The sequence below is a fragment of the Fistularia commersonii genome, chromosome 27 (genome assembly GCF_037954325.1).
Source record: "Fistularia commersonii isolate RoL2024-O1a breed Wild chromosome 27, RoL_Fcom_v1.0, whole genome shotgun sequence".
Lineage (NCBI taxonomy): Eukaryota > Metazoa > Chordata > Actinopteri > Syngnathiformes > Fistulariidae > Fistularia > Fistularia commersonii.
The window spans coordinates 8,633,089-8,647,152 of record NC_141310.1 but is presented as its reverse complement, the minus strand read 5'-3'; the positions used below and the strand labels follow the sequence as shown (position 1 = coordinate 8,647,152).

At 39.6% G+C, this 14,064-nt stretch overlaps 1 protein-coding gene across 3 annotated transcripts in view; it reads left to right on the top strand.

The window, feature by feature from the left end:
- mdga1 (MAM domain containing glycosylphosphatidylinositol anchor 1) overlaps positions 1–14,064 on the top strand; it is a 162,625-nt gene that overhangs the window by 101,427 nt on the left and 47,134 nt on the right. For all 3 annotated transcript variants that reach the window (XM_086174649.1, XM_086174647.1, XM_086174648.1), the window contains exons 5-6: positions 8,743–8,939; positions 10,468–10,600. In XM_086174649.1, coding sequence (XP_086030775.1) covers positions 8,743–8,939; positions 10,468–10,600 — 330 coding nt within the window. The remainder of the gene's footprint in view (positions 1–8,742; positions 8,940–10,467; positions 10,601–14,064) is intronic.

Below are 14,064 nucleotides of genomic sequence, written 5' to 3'. Positions count from 1 at the left end.
TAAACATTAAGGAACAATTTACACTTTGCAAAAAATGAAGAAGAAGCAGATGTACCAGGTAATCAGATCAGTCTTAAGATGGCTGGAACAGACACTAAGTTTGATGCTACAAGTTCACTTCGATATTTCAGTTGATCACCAAGTCACAGGAGCGCAAATGTCAGTGTAAAGTATTCACCTCATTGTGTACCAGCAGAATTTACATATTACTTTATGATTTGACTAGTAATCATAGGTTCGGCTCCTTTTTCATAGGTTGAATTTCTCATATTGTAATCAAATAGTATTAATAATTATGACTCTTTTTTTATGTTTTTCTCAGCCTTTTCTTCAGGGATCAAAATGTCAAAAATAAAGAAAAATCAAAAAATCGGTTGCCATTCTACCAAGCCCTCTGCTGAGGCAAATTTGAGCTGTTTTCATTCTGCCATGAGCTCTGCTGAGTTTCCACAGCGTGACCCTGCCCCGCCATCGGCTATCGAATCAAATGACAGTAAAGCCTGGCAAATTTTTCCTGCTTGTCTAGTTTTTCTAGTAATCTTTTAAAGTCAGTGTTAAAGTTCTCGAATTTAGTATTTCCTGTTCATTACCTCTATTAAACAGCTACATGTCACTTAATTGATGTTGCATACGACCTGATGTTAAGGACCTGAGACAGAACAAACCTGATTTTAAAACTTTTAATATTACCTCCTCAGCAATATAAAAAAATGAAGCCTCTGAGCCTTAAATGTTTTTTGGTCACAAGCACACAGAACCACGACGAAGGAAAAGCCGAGTTGGTTCAAATTGAGTTTAAGACAAAGTTCAGCATGTAGTTTGTTTAAAAGTCGCCCTGCTCATTGCTTTTGATCCAACGTATGACTTTTGTTTCTAAAAGAAACAGAACAGAAACTGTATCTTTCCACAAATCTAAAAAAAATAATTCTGAATGCATTTTTTATGGTCACCCCTTCCAACTTCCTGCTTGCTACTTCTGTCACATTGCTGTTTTTTTTTCTCTATCTCATTTCAGCATTTTTTCCACCGTAATGAGGTTCTTCTTCAACTTGTCTGAATATCATCAACCTTATGAGAACAGAGACAGAAACATGAATGATATAAAACGTCTCATCATACTTGCATTTCTTTTACACGTATATATCATACAAAAAAACAAGTCAAAAGAAAGAAAATCACCCTCAGTCAATCTTTACTTCTCACAAACAATAATTTTAAACACAGACTGTGTTCTAGTTGCTTCCAAATGTGGGCCTCGTGCATGTTTTATGCCTTTTTAAGGCAATGTCTATGAGCAGAATGCTGAATAATTGACGAGATGCAAAGCTGGATCAAATGGCACGTCTGCCTGTGTTTCAGCCTCTTTTATGCACGGGATTTCTCTCCAGTGTTTTGGCTGTTTGTGTGCATGTGTGTTTGCCGCAAAGGTTTTGTATGTCTGAGGGGTCAATAGCCCATTAGGATATGTTTTTGTTATCGCTTTGTCTCACAGCAAGAAGGTTCCCGGTTGAACCTTATATTAACCTTTAATTTCCCAGATGTGTGAATGAGAGTAAATGGTTGTATGTCTCTATGTGACATGAAAATGAAAGCTGGATGGTTTATTTTATCTATATGTGGCCTTGTGTTCAACCGGCAATCAGTCAATTGGGAACCCTGTCTCTTGCCTTTAACTTTACCGAGTTTGGCTTGAACACAAATATGCACAGGCAAATGATACTAATAATAATACTAATAATATAACTAATAAGAATAACAGTAATACTAACAATAATGATAATAATAATAACAACAACAACAACAATAATAATAATAATAATAATAATAACAATAATAATAATAATAATGAGAAGAAGAAGAAGAAGGAGTTTTTTTTTGTAGGCGCTTAATTTTAACACCAACTAGAAAGGATGAAACCGCTTGTTTTGTCCCAGAGTTTTGATAATGGAAGATGGAAATTGCAGTTGATAGCAGCTTGTAAGTTTAGCAATTTATTTACCATTGCTCTCATTAGCAGTCCCACACTCAACCCATTATACATGCATAATAATATTTCCGTTTTATGTAACTAGTATGAATACACTATTTCTCGTGACAGGTTCTCTCTGATTGCAGAGTGAACGATAATAATATAATGACCTTCAGTGACTTATAATGTACACAGCTCTGCTCTTTGAGGGACTTCTTGTCCCTCAATCTTGTGTTTTTCATCATATAATAGATAATGAACACCTCCCTGATATAACTAACTCTATTCCAGCCCTCCCACCCAGGCTGACACAATACACCTCCTTATTCTCCTTCGTTGCACGCTCACACCCAATTGAACCTGTCATCTTCTCTTTGGTCCCCTAATGGTCAACTACTCTGAGAAAGCTATTAGAGTACAGAACATGTTATTGGAAATCAAAGAGGATTTGGAGTTCAGGGTGTCCTCCTGCAGGAGAAAACACTGGGCAGAGGTCAACTTGTTATGAAAATGGCGGTCAACCCTGACCGCATAGGATGGATTGCTTCAGAGCAAATCTCCATTTTCATCACTTCTTTTGTTGATCTAGTTATTTCAGATCTTTTTCTAGTTGTATTTTCTAAGTATATGATGTCTTAGATGACTTAGGACCTTCACAGTCATATTCATTGTTATGTCACTTGGCTTACACATGCCAGTGTTTGCAGATTTGACCAATAGGGTCCTCAGATAAAGGTCACTGTCTAGAATAAAGAAGTATGTGGATTCTAAATGGACCCTCATAGGATGGTGAAGTCAGAATTTTGTTCTCAGCTTCTCTTTTTTATTTCAAAAGGGAAAGAAAATTGTCAGACCCTCAGTGCATTAGAAATTCTATCCAACAAAAAGATGACTACAAACCATCTTATTAAATAAAGTGAAGACTTGGGAAATCCAACTATTCATAAAATATTTATATTGCATTTATATACATTTGCTGTTTTATCTTGTGTCTGTTTACTCATAGCAAGGAAAAAAGGAAAAATACACTATTGCAGACTTTGGTAACTTGTACAAAGTTATTGTAATATGACACATAACGAAAGTTTTGTCCTTGTTTCAGTATTGATAATAACAAAATCATTCAGAAATGTCTGCAGGCAGCCAGCAAAGCTTCTCCACTGGGACACATTCATTATGAAATCTCTTCAAGAGGAGAAACTCAAGTCCAGTTACCACAAAAAGATTTCAATCTGAAACAACTGAACTATGTTTATACAGATGGTTCTCACTAACAAGAAGACCGCATTTTTTGATAAACTAAAGATGAAACCCATGTGTTTTGTGTTGTTTTGATTAATTTTTTGCGATCACTGTAAAATTGATATTACACTACTTTATTATATCTTATCCAATCAAACCTAACAATCTCATGCTGGATCGGTCAAGGCCTTGGTTAATGATCGCCGTTGGTACCGATGACCTACTGCCTACCAGTGGAAATTGGGCAACTGTGGGTCGAAGACGGAGAGGAGATAGGTGTGTTCAGAAGCAGAAAGGGAAGAGGAAAGACAAGAGTCTGGGACTGAGAGTAGGGACTTTGAATATTTAGACAATGACAAGAGAACGTAGAGAGTTGGTTGACATGATGCAGGGAAGGAAGGTTGAGATATTATGTGTCCAAGAGACCAGGTGGAAAGGTAGCAAGGGTAGAAGCTGAGGAGCAGGTTTCAAGTTGTATTATCATGGTACTGACCGGAAAAGAAATGGAGTAGGAGTTATCTTGAAGAAGGAGTTTGTTCAGAATATTCTGGAGGTGAAAAGAATGTCAGATAGACTTCTGAGTCTGAAACTGTAAATTGAAGGTGTGATGCTCACTGTTATCAGTGGCTATGCCCCACAGGTGGAATGTGAGTTCGAGGTGAAGGAGAAGTTCTGGAATGAGCTAGATGAAGTGATGGAGAATATCCCCAGAGATGAGAGTATGGTAATTGGAGCAGACTTCAATGGGAATGTTGGTGAAGTCATTAGAGGGGATGAAGAAGTGATGGGCAGACTTTGTATACAGGATAGGAACGCAGAGGGACAGATTGTCACGGGTCGGACTCGGGCGGGGAACCACACCAACAGGGCTGGAATCCGATCAGATCTCTTTATTTAGGCAGGCAGGGTCTCACAGGCAGGCACTCTCAGGCAGGGTCTCTTAGGCAGGGTCACAGTACAGTTACAGGAAGGGTCCCAGGCAGAGTTGCAGGAAGGGTCCCACAATTCTCCGGCCCTGGGACCTCGTGTCACTCCTTCCTCCTCTCGACCTCCTCTCGAGCCCTCTCGAATTCCCCGGCCCCGGGCAGAGCGTGCCGGTGCTCTTTATGGAGCTGGGTGATTAGCGGCCGTTGGCCGCTGCTTCAGCTGGCGCTGATTCTCAATTGGACCCAGCCGTGTCTCCTCTCGGCTGCCGAGAGGAGATCCTGACACAGATAGTGGTAGATTTTGCAACAAGGATGGAAATGGCTGTAGTGAACACTTTTTTCAGGAAAAGACGGGAACATAGGGTAACTTATAAGAATGGAGGTAGGAGCACAGAGGTAGACTACATCTTGTATAGACGAAGTAACCTGAAAGAGTGACTCTTTCAGTGACTGCAAAGTAGTTGTAGGTGAGAGCGTAGCCAGACAGCATAGGATGGGTAGGATGACTCTGGTGAAAAGGATGATCAAGAGGACAAAGTGGTGGAAGCTGAAAAGGGAGGAGTGTTGCATGGTTTTCAGGGAGGAGTTGAGAAAGGCTCTTAGAGGTCAGGGAGAGCCTCCAGATGATTGGACAATGACAGCTAGTGTTATCAGGGAGACAGGTAGGAGAGTACTTGGTGTGTCATCTGGAAGGAAGGTAGATAAGGAGACTTGGTGGTGGAATGAGGAAATGCAGGAGTATATACAGAGAAAGCGGTTGGCAAAGAAGAAGTGGAATACTGAGGGGAGTGAAGAGAACAGACAGGAGTACAGGGAGATACAACGTAAGGTAAAGATAGAGGTAGCAAAGGCAAAACAAAAGGTGTACGATGACCTGTATGCTCGGTTGGACAGTAAGGAGGGAAAACAGAGAGATAAAGATGGAAAGGATGTACAACAGGTCCGGGTGATTAAGGGTAGAGAGGGAAATGTATTGACAGATGCTAGAAGAGTGATGGGAAGATGGAAAGAGTACTTTGAAGAGCTGATGAATGTGGAAAATGAAAGAGAGGCAAGGGTAGAAGAGGTGACTATTGTAGACCACAAAGTAGCACAGATAAGTAAAAAGTGAAGTGAGGAAGGCATTGAAGAGTGGTGAGACCTGTTTGTAGGCTGTATGGTCTACAAACAGCTACAATGACCAAAAGACAAAATGCAGAGCTAGAGGTTACAGAGATTAAGATGCTGAGGTTCGATATGGGAGTGACCAGGATGGACAGGATCCGGAATGAGTCTATCAGAGGAACAGCACATGTTATATGTTATATTTTATATGCACATGTTATTTTTGAGAGAAGTTCAGAGAAGCCAGACTGAGATGGTTTGGTCATGTACAGAGGAGGGATAGAGAATATATTGGTAGACGGAGGCTGAAATTGGAGCTGCCAGGCAGGAGGTCTCAAGGAAGACCAAAGAGAAGATTTATGGACGTAGTGAGAGAGGATATAAAGGTAGTTGGTGTGAGAGAGGAGGATACAGAGAATAGAGTTAGATGGAGAAGGTTGATTTGCTGTGGCGACCCCTGAAGGGAAAAGCCGAAAGTAGAGGAAGAAGAAGGTGTCAACAGTCCAGAGCAACGGAGAATGTGATAAAGAGGTAAAGAAACGGGGTCAAGCAGGTTGGAATGGGTGGAGAAAAGTGTCAGGGGTACTATGTGATAGAAGACTATCAGATATCAGCTATCAAGGTGTACAAGACAGTGGTAAGACCAGCGATGCAGTTTGGCCTTGGAACAGTGACAATGACAAAAAGACAGGAGGCAGAGCAAGAGGTCGAAGAGATGAAAATGCTGAGATTGTCTTTGGGAGTGACGAGCGTGGATCGGATCAGGAATATGTCCATCAGGGGGAGAGCACATGTTAGGTGTTTAGGAGAGAAGGTCAGAGAAGCCAGACAGAAATGGTTTGGACATGTACAGAGGAGGATGAGCAAATATATTGGTAGACGGATGCTGGAATTGGAGCTGCCAGGCAGGACGTCTAGAGGAAGACCAAGGAGATTTATGGACATAGTGAGAGAGGATATGAAGTTAGTTGGTGTTAGAGAGGAGGATACAGAGAATAGCTGTGGCGACCCCTGAAGGGAAAAGCTGAATGGAGAAGAAGACTTTATTATATCCCATCCATAATATCATATGGTGATGTGATGTGATAATCTGTATCTCATCATAGGGATTCGATCTGTTGTGAGGCAAAAACTCATTATGAGTTCATCCCTGAAAAGTTGGAGGTTGACAAAATGAATGACCAGAGTCTTTGGGAGCTTAGCTTCAGCAATGACATGCACATGTTATTAACCTCATTATGGAAAGTGATTATTAAACTTTGGTGCATTAAGTCCTTCCCTTAAAATAATATGTATAACAATTAGATCCACAGACTTTGATTTCATTCAGTTTTGTCAAAATGTATATTACGTTAATACAACGTGTGACACAGCAAGCTCACGGTAACGCTATATGTAGGTCAGACACATCTCAGCTATACATGTAAGTTTTCATATATGAACATTGTAGATCTAAGTGACTGAATAGTGCTATGTGACATTCTTGAGATTCCATCTGTCTGTATCTATTCCAGTCTCTGTCAGTGTGTCACATTCCACCCTCCCCTATTTTACGTATTTTGTCTTGAAACTGGCTGACATTAGAATCTTGCACCGGATCTTTCACACAAACATGTCCATGTGGCAGAGATAAGAGAGCGGATGCAGATATATTTGATAGCTGCCCAGGTTTTGAAGGCCCATTGTAGCCAATACCTCTGGGAAAAGTTGATGTATGCAATTAACATTGCTGCCTTTGTCTGCATCTATGGGTTATCATTTTATTAAAGAGAACATCAGCATACATGGGAGAAGGATGGAAACAGGGGAAGACAGATTAGAATCACTCATAAAATCTGAAATGAACAGATCTAGAGAATAACAAATGCTCTGTAGCGTTAGACTAAGCAGCTTAGCCAGATTAAACACAGTGAAGCTCTCATCTTCTAATTTTTACATTAAATGTGCAAATTTGATAACGCTGTGATCCTCGCTTTTCCTAGGATTGTGCTTTTCTAGACAGATATCTCAGATGTTCTTCCATGAATCTGTTGGAGCCATTCATACAGCATGATGTTACTACTGCAAGTAACCTGATCACAACAGAAATCACTTTTGCCTTTTTGTTCTACATTGTCTCCAACTTCTGAGGCCCTGATATTTCTTCGGATTCTTCTGCTTTTTCTTCCGGATGTTACTGTCACTTAGGATCGCTACATCCACCAATATGGCTGTCTCCCGTCGCTTATCCACTGCCATAAATTTCTGGTTAGTTCCCACAGGATCTTGTGTTGCTTGTTCTGGATCACCTTCTGGTGAATTGTCAACCTTGTTCCCGGGACCTCCAGCATGTACCAGGGTCCAAATGAATTTGTCTCAAGTGGCTTGGTAAATTTTGAGCCAGTTTTGATAGGTCAGAAAAACCAGTCTGATACTCAGGTCAAGGTAGCATACACTTTGATGTGAATCCAGGAGTGTGTGTGTGTGAACTACCTCGCAAGAAACCCTCACTTGACGGCTGTGCCCTTTTCTGACACATACACAAAACTCAAACATATTTATTTGGGTGTTTTTTTTCTCTCAAATGAGAAATTCTAGCAGGAATACAAATGTCTCCTTCTGTCCCCTTTACCTGGCCTCTGCCACAGTCACAACTGATGGTGGAAAGAAATATAGTCACTACTTTGTTATCTCACCCCTTGTGTATAGCCTCTGCCTTGGAGGGAGTACTACAGAGAAAAGCAAAGTGAAAAAAAAAAAACAGGTAAAATGGAAAGGCAGAAAGAACCAAGGAATGACTCCTGGCAGAAATTGTTTCCACAATGTTTGAAGTGCACAAAATTTCAATTAGGCTACAAAGAATTGGGATTACACGCAGGCATATACAACTGTACCCCATAAGAGATAAAGGCAGGAAGTGAGGGGGAGGGGATCGAGAGGGACGGTTGGTGATGAGGACTGAAAGTGGCAGTGAGTTTTTGGGAGATGGCAGAAACCAGGGTAGCGCGGCTTCCATGCTTGTGACAGCAGCTGAAATCGCATCCACTGGAGGAAAGGGATATGACATTTTCATGAAAGAAATGCACATGGAGATGAGGAAAGAGAGGGGAGTTGAGAAAAATGGGAGTGAATAAATATAAAATCATACCTTCTGTGACAGTCACAGCGAGAAGGGCGAATGGCAAAAAAAGCACAGATAGTTTGTACATTTGTGCTTGTTAGATGCTGTGATCAATGGGCAGCCATTTGGACAGTTTATGGTTCAGTGTGGGCAAGCAACACTGCTGACAAACAGCACTTTTTTCCCTTATTTAAGGCTGTGTTCCAGATTCAAATTCCAGACCCTTATGTTAATGCCAATGTTTTGCTCAAAAAAAAAAAGTTCACAAAAACTCATGGTTATTTTCACCGCACTTCAACATGGGTGTAACTGTATTTCGTGTTTTTTTAGACTGTGACCGTCTTCGACCAATATGTTATTAGAATGTGTGGCTTTTCTCATTTGCTTTTGTCATCTTTCAGACCTTGACACCCCAGTGCTGACAGTTCACCAGACCATCAGTGATGTGCGTGGCAGTTACTACCAGGAGAAGACTGTGTTCCTGCGCTGCACCGTCAACTCCAACCCCCCTGCACGATTCATCTGGAAGCGTGGAAGCATGCTTATTGAACAGAGCAAAGACAATGGAGTGGACATCTATGAACCGCTTTACACGCAGGTATGCATTATTAAATAGCGGAGGTAAACCGTGGTTAAGGAGTTCATTTCCCAACCTCATTGAAATGTATGTGCCCTCAGTTTAATATGGTATTAACCTGGGTTATTTTAGTGATAATCTCTTTAAATAGATTGAAACAAAAAACATTTAAAATGTAAAGAGGCTGGATCATGTATACTATTAATGAATCCCTAGATTATTTAAGTTTTATATTTGGTGGACCTTCAAGATACATAGGTTCGTGGAGCAAAACAGAGAAACATCCACTATCCTCTTGGTTTGTGGGCTCATTATTCAAATAACTTAATATTACATTCAGGTTTTGTTGATGTTCAAATTGTTACATTATTTTCTACCATTCTATTTTCTTAGATTCTCTGCACTTTTCCACTTCTCCCCATACTCATCCTAAACACCAATTGCATTATCTCACAAATTTGAAGTTTATATATTAGATCACAGTGGTTGTTAGAATCCAAGACAATGCTGAAACAGTCTTGAATACCTCAGATTCAAAACCCCACTCTCTTGGTGAGTTGCTGTATTCTGGTAAACAAACCCGATGAAGCGGGCATTCAACTTGATTTTTAGTCAGAGAACACAATTACTTTTCTTTTCTGTACTTATCAAAGCATCAGTCAGCGGCAAAGCAGATTCCCATCATTTAATTTACCGTGACAATAGTGATCTTCCCAAGCCTGCCTTGGAGTCTAATATCCCTGCATACATTGCAGAAGGTAAAACCATGTCAAAAACATTGACTGGTCTGAATAAAATTCTGTGACATTGAGTGTGATATGTGAACTACTCTGCATGTCAAAGAATGTGAATTGGCCTTTAAGAAGCAGGTTGAGATACTGAAATAGGGAACAGAATATATTACTCCAGGAATGGTCTTGAACAAGATGGATTTAGTCCCTCTCAAGCGGATTGCAATCAGATGAGTTTCATCTTCCTTTTGGCCTCATGTAGGATCATCTAATCATCTAATCGAACCAGGAATGTTCAGTTCCTGGTTCGATTCGATGATTAGATTTGTCTCCTCCTGGTGTGTCCAAGAGTTGTTGAGCAAGACACTGAACCCCTAACTGCTTCCTTGGTGCTGGTGGACGGCATGACTACTGCTCATGGTTAATCCATGACGGGTTAATTTCAGAGAACGAACTTCCCCATGGGGATTAATAAAGGATACATTATTATATTACTCTCTATGTAGGCCTGATATGCTTCAGTGAATAATCAGGAACCTACAGGCAGTAATGCTCGCATCTACAGGCCTCACACACACACGCAATTGTTTTAGTACATACTAATAGTGCTTGATCAACTAAGTGTGTCTTTGTTTATCATTCTCAGTCACAAAAATGTGTTGTTTTTTTTAATCAATATTAGAACCCTGTTTAGCAGAATAAAATACAAGGCATTGAAATTTCTAATTAAATGTTGTTTAATGAAATTAAATAACCACAAATAACTAAACCAAGACTACTGCTTTATATTTTATATTCACTTCATTTTGTGTGTTTAGGGAGAGACCAAGGTGCTGAAATTGAAAAACCTACGACCTAAGGACTTTGCTGATTACACCTGCCAGGTGTCTGTCCGCAACGTGTGTAACATCAGAGATAAGTCGGTCACCTTCAGGCTCACGAATGCCACCAGTAAGTAAAACCTCTCATGGGGGTTTCTCAGAAATGCTTGTGTTTGCACTGACATATCTTTAGAAAGCCTCCCCATAGACAGCGATTTCAGGCTTATTACTTTTGCTGTCTTTTGAGTCTGAAATGTCCGAATGTGTCCGTCTGCTCATTGTGTTTCCGCTCCTAAGTCTAGATCTCTTCGTTGATCTCATCCTCTCACCGTGAATACATCTCAGGTGTTTACCCGCAGAGAAATTTCTTCTTGCATTTTCTTTATCTGTTCTCTTTACGCAGTGTTATTCTCATCGTCATTGTATTTTTTTTTTCTTACACACACACACACACATATATATATATATATATTTTTTTTTTTTCTTTTTTTTCTCCAGTGGCTTCTGACTTTTCAGTCATTTTTTTTCTTTTTCTGCCTGTCTTTCTTGCCAGACTCCCAGTGTGCCTTATTGTCTATCTGTCTTGTTTTCTGAAGTTGAGAGCACATCACGGGGCCGTCAGTTGCAATTCAGTTGTCACATTCCCCGTTATCTGCAATTCACTCTATACCCTCCTGTCCATCTCCACACAACCACAACTGTGTTTCCTCCAACAACATTGCTTTTACTGGCAAAACTGTCAGGTTTGTTCGGGTCAAACTGTCTCATGACCGGGTAAAGAGTCATAGCTCTTATTGGATAAGAGCTCTTTGTCTTGGCCTTCCTTCATTTTGCCTGTTTCTTAAATGCCAGCCAGCTTATTGGCTTGCTTATTTTATTTATTTATTTGTTTGTTTATTTATTTATTATTCATCTAAATCTTAGAACTGATTATACTCTGTATCCTGCTGTTTTTTGCTGTTTTTTTGGGAGTCATTTCTGAATCAGCATATGCCATATAATGCCATAATGCCATAACGTAAACTAATACATTATCAAGCCATTGATTTTAAGTATTCACATTTTGAAAGAATTATGAAATGCTGAATACATTTACAAAGTATTGCGGTTGCAGGGCCAGTGCATTTGGCTTTTAACAAATATGTCAACATTTAAAGAACACCATAAAAAAAAGAGGTGAAATAAAAAGAAAATGGACATCAAGCTATATTAATGTTATCCTTACTCATTCCTATTTTGTCGTGTCTTGGACTCCTGTTGCTGAGATCAATTGACTTTCCCACAGCTTAGGCAGTATCATACGCACACATGCATCACAGAAAGATAGAAACTCATACAACAGCCCTCATGATTCTGTTTGGTGCTGACATAAGAGCTCGGAGATTTGCCAGAGCAACCAATCTGTCTGGATCACACAGCCTCAGAGACCGCTTTGTGTTTGTGGACAGTAGAATAACAGAATGTGTATTTTGTTTCCTCTTCCAAATCTGCCCACTGGAGTTCAGCTACCTGATGGACAAAATCGACAAGCCGCCAAAGACGGGTCACGGAGCAAAATCAAAGACTGTAGCTTTACACACTCACATGGACAACGATTCACTGCTGTCACCCAATATTTACACTCTCTGTCCAACTGTTGACATTCATACTCCATGTAAAAACTTTTTGGTAGATACAGGTCAACAATAGTAATCTTCAAATCTATTAATAATATAGTTGAAATGCATGGGTAAGATTAATTATGTCATATCTCATATCTCACACATTTATTTGCATTTCAGGTCGCAAGTTTGAATCTATTGCCAAAAGGAAATGTTATAATACCATAGTATTGGTTTAATATTGGTTTCCTTGAGAAACAAAGTTTCACTTTGTATATGCCAAAACCAATTATCAGTCAGTTGTTTTTGATGGATAGAAAGTCAACCAGAGTACATTCAAAGAAATGCAATAATGATACTGTCTGGAATACTAATTTGAATTACCCTGATGTCTTACAACATTACTTTTTCAGACAGTTGTGTAATTACTCATGCTATTTCAAATCAAATGATATTTTCAAGGCTTAGATCTACAAATTGACTGACTAGCAGAGAAAAGCAGGCGCTCACAGACTCACGCTTACACACAAGATCAAGCACATTGGGTATTTAAAGAGATACAGTACATTAATGGGAGGGAACTGATTCACAAAGGGATTCTCCTTTGTTTTCATCCCCTATAATATTTTTCAAATGAGCATATTTTGTTATTCCAAGCGGAACTCCCTTTTGTCCTTGTGTCAGTCACTACTTAGATTAGATCCATCCAACTAGGTCACGCCTTCACAGCTGATTCACTGCGGTGGGACAAGGGGGATTGATTGATTTTTATATTATAATCCCAGCCCTCCACTTACTGACGGCAGTGACCAAATCCTCTTCCCCTGGCTCTTATAATAAGAACACGAGGGCAATGCTTTGGGGCTTGTCATGTTGTTCAAAGTGGTGAATTCAAGGTTTAATAGAACAAGAAAAGGATGTGTGTGTGCGTGTGTGCGTGTGTGTGTGTGTGTGTGTGTGTGTATGTGTGCATCACGAGGTGGAACAGAACATTGGATGGAATTAGATTGACTTTGTGTTCAACTTAAGCATTGGTAGGTTTCCCATGTATTAAAATAATTCATATAGATCATAACAGGAACTGTACAAGAGATAGAAGCCAAAAATGAGGCCATGACATAAATAACACCAAAAAAAAACACAGAATCGGTTTATTCTGAAAACTCTTCAAAATGCTCTTTCAAAACCAAAGGAAAACCTTGCTTTGTTATTGTACGGTTGTGGTAAACCTGTTCACCCAAGAACCAGTACATCCATATAAGGGTAACCAAAGAAAGACATGCACCATCAGCTTTTCATAAAAAATGTGCTGGAGGCAATTTCCGTATTAATAATATATGAATTATATTCATAGGGCATGACTGACAGGTTCTGAGTCCACTATGGTGCAATAAGCAATAGTTTAAAATACGAATAAATGTGACACTGAATCATAAAGTCAATTACTTCATACTTTTTTTCTCATACCGTTTATTCTTATTGCAAGAAACTCCACAACCCACAGGTGGCATATCTATCTCTTGTGCCTGTCATTCACTAGTATGTAAAAATTATGAGTTGGAGCTGTTTAACTGCAAAGTCTGGTTTTTGTTTGCTTACAAAGATCTTTCCCCTCTGAATCGATACCTTCTAAATATCTCGGGCATCTTACATTTAAACATCAATATCGGCTTGTAATTACATCCTCCTTATCTGGTATTAATCTATGTTGGTGACAGGTGAAAATATATCCAAAAGAGTAGATACACAGGGAAACATCACCGCACAGTTATTTAAAGCTGTTGACAAGATATGTGAGAGCAACAATTGCCAGTAAATCTGCACAATAGGAGAGCTGATGTAGCCCTCTATTGATCACAGTAACTCTTGTCACAGTACACCTTCACACATAACAGTTGTATAGGTGTACATAATAATTGAAAATATCCAGCTGTTAGCTAATGATAAAGACTGCACCAAAAGTGCAGCGAAAAAAACAATTTGTAAAAACCCT